Genomic DNA, 7,150 nt, shown 5'->3' on the forward strand with positions numbered 1-7,150 from the left:
GAATTTACGTTATCTAATGGACGAGGGGAGGGGGCTACACATAAAGGAAAAGCCTTGATTGGTGTGGGTTGAGTTGGGGAAAAAAAGACTATTCATCTTTGTTACCATCCTCCTGCGCTCTTTATGGGTCAATTTTACAAGGACGGGAGCCCGTGTGCTTTATAGGGGAGTTTGTCCCATTAGCTGGAGGGACATGGCCGGTACTCTCGCCTGGTCATCTTCGGCGCTAACGGAGTGTCTGCGGCTACAGAGTTCAAGACTGTGAATGCCGCTGACTCCTGAATAACCTTCTGAGGTAGTGGGAGCTAACCCTTACATGACCCCACACTCCGAAGAAAGATCGAGGGGGGCTGCCAGGGGTTTTCTGGACCACCACACTGAATCTCAATGAACGAAAAGTGATCAGAAAGACTCGTTACTCTTGAATTGTTTGTAGGCAATGTTTAACTAAGCAACCTTCTCATGAGATTGTTCATGTACGATATAGTTTGAACCTGGATAACCTTATTACCGTGTTATTTGAAGACGGTCAAAACGAACAGGGAAGTTTCGTGGGCCATTGACCTACACGGATTCTTCGGCTGTTTTCAAAACATTTAATATGAATGTTTAATATTAATAAAACATAAGAGCACCTAAGTGATCTAAATATTGTGCTGATCAGATTTAAAAGTATGTTTCGTAGAGAGCTTCACGAGTTACTATACTATAAAGGCGCTGACGTAAGCCTACATAACCACTGAAATTTCTCTTGGGGGGGCAAATATTTAAGAGCTTGATTTGAAATTTTATGAGAAGTAGAAAAAAAACGTCATTCGTCTGTTTAACGCACGACAGAATTATTAAGCTTGCTCGGCTGAGTGAACGTCATGTTGAATCGCTTCCTCCGTCGTTCTTTTCACAAATACAGTTAAGTTGTATCTATCCACATCTCTAAAACATCTGAAGTTGCGACTTCGAATCGCTGTGAGTCGTTATCGCCTTCTGTTATCGATAATTGTCGTTGGGAGAACCCCTCCTCCACGACCAACCCTTTGCAGGGCCCCGCGTATGCCAGGCGCGTAGTAAAAGGAGTTCACTTAGGCTGGGGAGTCGAACCAAGTGAGATGCCGCTGTCTGTGACGGCGAAGCTACAACAGCTACGAGAAAACGTCGGTCAAAACTAACTCAATATGGATAATAATGACGCATTTTTACATCTCAGTAAGTTCGCTAATGCATTTTGTATTTCGCAAACATGTTGTTTCGCCCGTGTATTAATGGTTTACTTGCTCGCACTGTATGTTTATGTGTTTTGGTTTTTTTAAATGGCGTGAGCTCGTTTCACGAAGTGTCAGATCGGTACAAACAGACGACGTTACGCCGACGGACTTTAAACTGACACAAAGACCCAGCACAGACCTGGTTGTAGGGACTTGTTTGACTCTATGTTCCCATTGACATGAAGACTGCAGCCGATTCTAAGTCAGGTGATCACAATTCGAGTTTATAGACAGGGTCAGGGGGTTGGCACTTTAATTGCCGTTTTGTAATTTATGGCACTCTAAGCACGACTGTTGCTAAATTGTTTGTGGCAGAATCGCAATTTATTAGTCTGGAAATGGTTTCTCAACTGTGGACAATATGTGCTCAGTCCTTATGCTTTCTAAAGACTGAAGATTTCCTGCCAAACCCCGGACGAAGTTCCCCGAGAGAGAGTCTGTGCCGCTGGGGACTTAATCTACGTTGTACTCACTTGTCCGGCCGAGCTCGGACAACGAGTTTATGTTTGCAGTAGTTACAACAGACTTTATGTGTTGGCATAATAATCAACAGAGACGCGTTTTAAAGAAAAAACACAAGACAAAACTTTTGAAACTGTGCACGTTTAACACCGGTTTGACAACACTGGGGACTGCAAGCTCACAGATGTAGAGTCGTGATTTTGACTACAATTAGACAATATGCGATTGCGCTATGCCAAAGTTCATTTTTGCTTTCAGCCAACGGCAAGCGAAATTCGTTTTTACGTAATGATAGAACGAATAAAAATTTATGAATGGCTGATCTCTTTTACACCATGTATGAACCTGTATGAACTTGAGATAGTGAATCGCAATTTGTGACTTTATGGTGCTGTGGTGCTGTGTGGTGATCTTTTGGCATCAACACACTCAGCCACACACACACATCCACGCATTCAAGGATCTCAATGTCACTGGACAACAGTGCTAAAGGGGTGGTCTTGTGGAGAGGAGGTTACTTCAGGTTGTCTGAATGACTGAGGTGTTCTGGCCAACGGCCACGAACCGTGATTCTCACACTTTCCCTTTAAGACCCCCCCCCAACTATCTCTTTCTTATGCACACCCACACTAACTGAAAGCCTTAACAGGTTTCTTTACCTCTGTCTCGTCGCTCAGATTTGATCGTTCCAAGAATTCATAGACACAGAACTGCTAACGGCATAATGGAGCTCTCAGTCAGTCTTAAGGAATTCTCCGTCTGTGTCATGTAGCTGTGTGGTTACGTTGGTTGCTTTCTGTCTGGATGGACTGACATTATTTGGAGAAAAAAAAAAACCCTGGCTCTGGTTCCAATCAGGGTTCATTGTGTATTGGCCTAAATTGCAGCTGCTGATCACGGTGTTGCATAAGCCAAACGCTGCTTGTTAGCTTGAGGAAAGTTAGAGCCAGACCTGTGTGTTTTCCAAGACAAATTTTAGGAAAAGCTACTTATGAAGCAATACTTAAAACACCTAATATTGTTTTGATGCCTTTCAGTGTATTTTACAGATTGCTTTTTGTCTGATATAGATTTGAAATTAGAAGTCAGAAATGTATTACTTCTACTACTAACAACAATAGCAGTGCCTTTCTCCAAAACATATAAAAATGTAAAATCATAGTCTGAACATAAGTGGAAAACAATATTACAGCATTATTACAGCATTACAATATCAAAAGGTAAACAGAAAAACCTAAAAACCAAGGTAAGAGTTAAAGTAACATAGAATAAGAATATTCACATTCTGTCTCTGCACACAGTGAAAGCATTTAACTCAACTCTCGCCTTAAGTGTATTAAAAGGACATTTCCTGTGATTTTTTTCAATTGTCCATAGGGTACTCAACTACCCCCAAATCACTTGGAATGAGAAAAATAGAGCTGCTTGAGGCATAAAATAGAGCTGCTTGAAGCAGTTAATCTTGTTTTCAAATCAACCAAGACAATTTCTGACTGAGGGCCCAGGTTTAGCTGAAGTTGCACTGAGCTGTACAAAACTGACTTCACTTGGTTTCACGCATTTGTATTGGATAGTGTACAGTTACTGTGTCAGTTTGAATTTTTTTTTCCTTCTAAATATGACAGTAGTAGTGAGTTATGACATAACAGTGTAGAAGGAAAGGAGAGAGAGAGAGAGAGAGAGGGAATAAGAAATTAAAGGATGAAGGGGTTGAGAGGAAGGAGAGATAGAAGTGGTGGAAAGAACATGCTCTTTGAGCTAATTGCCCATGATTAGTAATCATCAGCAAAGGTCAACATCTTGATTAGCTTCAGTCTTTGGTCAAGAAGGCCACAGGACAACAGGTTAGCAGAACTGATGTAAAACGCCTAGCTTCTAACAAACAAACACTCTCCTTTACGCACACACACGCACACACACACACACACACACACACAAGAGCCACACATAAACACTGGAGTTTTAAGAGTGAATTCAGATGAATCAGACCCAGTATTCAGAATGTATTTAATCCAGTGAAGCACTGACATCCACGGGTTCTGTCACCCAAAGTGAAGTTACCCGTACAGCAGGAATGCTAGCGCTGAGCCTCTTTGTGGTTCTGAAGTGTCAACCGTGCCTATCTCTCTGTTAGCCGTTGATGAAATTGGGGAGGGGGGAGGGGTCTGTTTTAAGGGCCTGAGTCTGAGTTTTATAGAGGGGAACAGGGGTGTTTGAGTTGGGTGTTGAGGGAATTTCTGGTTCTTGGAGACATTCAGACGCCACAGAAGTAAAAGGTATTGGAATGTATTCACTTCATCATCGGTGCAAGGTGCAAGGTCATGTCCTTGACCGTCTGACCTACACATGAACACAGGTGTATGTACACACATGAGGTTTCATACACACACTCTCTCTCACTTTCTCTCGTCAAATTCGTATATGTATGCATTCCTCTCTCACATTGTCTCTCATACAAAAACCCTCTCTCTCTCTCTCTCTCTCTCTCTCTCTCTCACTCTGTCCTTTAATTGCTCTCTTTATCTCTTGCTCTTGATGTCTCTTCACCCATTACAAAGGGAGAGAGAGAGACAGATAGAGAAGGGGGGGGGGGGGCGGGTGTCTGAAAAGCATAAACAGCAAAGTATAACTTAAATATCTTTCCTGTTCATACCTTCCTTCAACCCCTCACCTCACACACACACACTCATTCATTGCTGCGTGTTTTATAACAGTTAATAATTATGTTCTGTGTAACATGACTCACCATCTCATGCTAGTGAGGTCATCAGAATGACTTTCTCTCAGGATTGTGTGTGGCTTGTGCTTTCAGAAACCCTTGTACACACAGACACAGATGTTTGTTATCAGTACAAAACAACAGGGGTCATATCCACACACTTTAGAAATGGCTGGATTACTCCCGACTAGAACCACACTCTTTACAAACATGGAGGCAGTGAGCTCTGGCTGTTACGACACGGTTGTAAATTCTCCGTCCGCGAGTTTAACTGTGTCACTCGGCTGTTCCGTCGCTCAATTAATTTGGTTATTTCTATGTGGGCCAGGTCTTTAATAATCTGACATATATTACAAGTATGTATTTTAGATTCAGCCCAAAGGGATTAATAATGTCTCCTTCTGCTCGATGTCCCTGTGGTGGAATAATCATTATAAGAACAGATAAGAGCTTGTCTTGACAGTTTTTTGACTTTGGGGAAATCGGAATGAGGCTCTGTTGTCAGTTGCTTTCATGTAAGACCTGTACAAAAGTGAACAAACATATTCGTGAGGTTGGGTCCTTGAGAAGTCTTAAAGTCCCGCAGTAATGAAAACTACTACCTCGATTTCAACGCCACAACTTGAAATTTCAACGCCACGGCGACGTTTATAGAGTTTTTGTGATTTTTGTGGATTTCGGTCTGATAAGTTTGAATCGTGTTACCCAAAAGTCTCCAGAAAAATATCAGAAATACTGTAGTAATGCAAACCGCTGCTTCCTTAACTGGAGGTTTTGGTGACTCAAATCCTGTGCCGATCTGTCACTGGATGAGTCGTAAAATGGGTCACAGCCAAATTGTGACAAGGCAGTTTATTGACACTGATGTCTTTCGTGACCTGTAACTTTTTCAGAATACAGCGTAATAAAACAGTGGTAGATGATCTGACATTGTCCCTAGGCCTTGGTGCCAACCACTCACAGTTCGTTCAGCATCGTCAGTTTTGAGGCCGAAACCTGCAGTGCCAGTTCTGAAGCTGTGGCACAACCAGGCGTTTTTTTTTTTTTGAGCTATTGGATCTCCTCGTTTGTTCAAGTCGGTTTTTTTAAAACTCGTGCCTCGTTTCATTTGAGCAGTCCAGCGCCGTTAAGAGTTGTCTGTGTGGGTTCGCGTAGTCTTTGTCGTTTGCATTTAAACATTTCTCAGTGTTTGTCCTTTCTCAGCTGCCGTCTGACAGTCCTGTTTTGCTTTGTGTTCTTTTTGCGTGTGCAAAGGATAGGTGTGTTGTTTGTAACCGGGTTTTATTGAGGTTTTTTTTTTTTTTTCTTGCTTGCAGTTTATCTGAAGATAGGCACCATTAATAATTTGCCAGTGAGGTCCACGCACACGGTACATTGGCTGATTTCAGCATATTATCTCTAACTCTTCCCTTAGGCTCTCTCTGCGTTATGCTTTTGTCAATTATTTTTATTTGTTTGTTTGTTTGTGTGGTGTATGTGTGTGTGTATGTGTGTGTGTGTGTGTGTGTGTATGTGTGTGTTTGCTATCTCTGCCATTTGCATCAGATGCCCTCTGAGAAATCAAATTCAATTTTTTCTTTTGCTTTGCTTAAAATAGCTTCTCAGGTCATGATTTGTTCCATTTCCTGGGCTCATTAAAGCGATTTCAAAAAGAACTACATGAGAATCGTACATGTTCATCTTATATATGCTTTATTCGTTTCTTACACAGGAAGATTTAAAAAATCTGTGTGCTTCTGTAATCACAGGTGTTTAGCTTTGAGTTTACAGATGCACACACACACACACGTATACACACACACACGTGCACACGCACACACGCGCGCACATATGCACAGTCTATCCTCTTGTCTGGCAACAGGTGTTGTTTCTCAGGGCGAATAGTTTTGCCAGCACCCTAAGCCTTGGTTGGTTTGTAGGGGAGTGGGGGTGGGAGGGGAGGAGGGGTATGAATGGATGGATGGTATTGGGCTGGGGGGGCGGGGGGGGGTTGGTAAAGAAGAGGAGGTGGGCTTAGCTGATCCGCGGCCGTAAACGGTTTCTTCCGGGATTGAGCGATGGATAATCTGAGTAATCCCATAAACGGTGCGGCAGGCTCCTCCTCCCCTCCCAACCCCTCCCTCCTCTTCCCTGTCTGCTGCTCAACCACACCCCCACCCCCACCCCCACCCCGGTTGTCTCAGCACGTCTCGTCCGATCGCAGAGGTCCTCTGAGCATTAGGAGACAAGTACGAGACGCTCCCCTGAGAGAGAAATTTCACTCTTAAACCGTTGGCACTCAGGGGATGTGGCATCCCACCGTGTCACCGGCACACGGCGAGAGTCATGCCAGGGAGAGCGGGTACTACGGGCACTGTGAGTACCAGCATTGGCCGTGCTTATCCAACTCCGCTTTCTGACTTTGGCTTTGAGAAAACGCTCGGTCTCCCTGAAGACTGGTTCTAGTTTTAGAGGTTATTTTAAACGGTTGCTACAGACTAAGGGTGAGAGGTTCAACATGGGTTTAAACCTGAAGTGTTTGCTATGTCAGGACTGTTAGCTCAGTCTGATTGGCTTACAGGGGTCTATGAGGGTCACAGTTTGGTTTGTCTTGTTGGATTTTGGCAAAATACTCATGTGTCTTGTGTGTGTGTGTGTGTGTGAAGGCCACTACCTCTGGCTCTCATGTCTGTCTGTCTGTCTGTGTTAGATTTGATTTGATTTAATG

At 43.3% G+C, this 7,150-nt stretch overlaps 1 protein-coding gene across 1 annotated transcript in view; it reads left to right on the forward strand.

The window, feature by feature from the left end:
* The first annotated feature begins 1,089 nt into the window (after positions 1-1,089).
* rxrgb (retinoid X receptor, gamma b) overlaps positions 1,090-7,150 on the forward strand; it is a 26,566-nt gene continuing 20,505 nt past the window's right edge. Inside the window, exon 1 of the mRNA XM_030770729.1 lies at positions 1,090-1,203. Within this exon, the coding sequence (XP_030626589.1) occupies positions 1,173-1,203 (31 nt within the window). The 5' untranslated portion in view covers positions 1,090-1,172. The remainder of the gene's footprint in view (positions 1,204-7,150) is intronic.

Source organism: Chanos chanos, chromosome 4, assembly GCF_902362185.1.
Source record: "Chanos chanos chromosome 4, fChaCha1.1, whole genome shotgun sequence".
Lineage (NCBI taxonomy): Eukaryota > Metazoa > Chordata > Actinopteri > Gonorynchiformes > Chanidae > Chanos > Chanos chanos.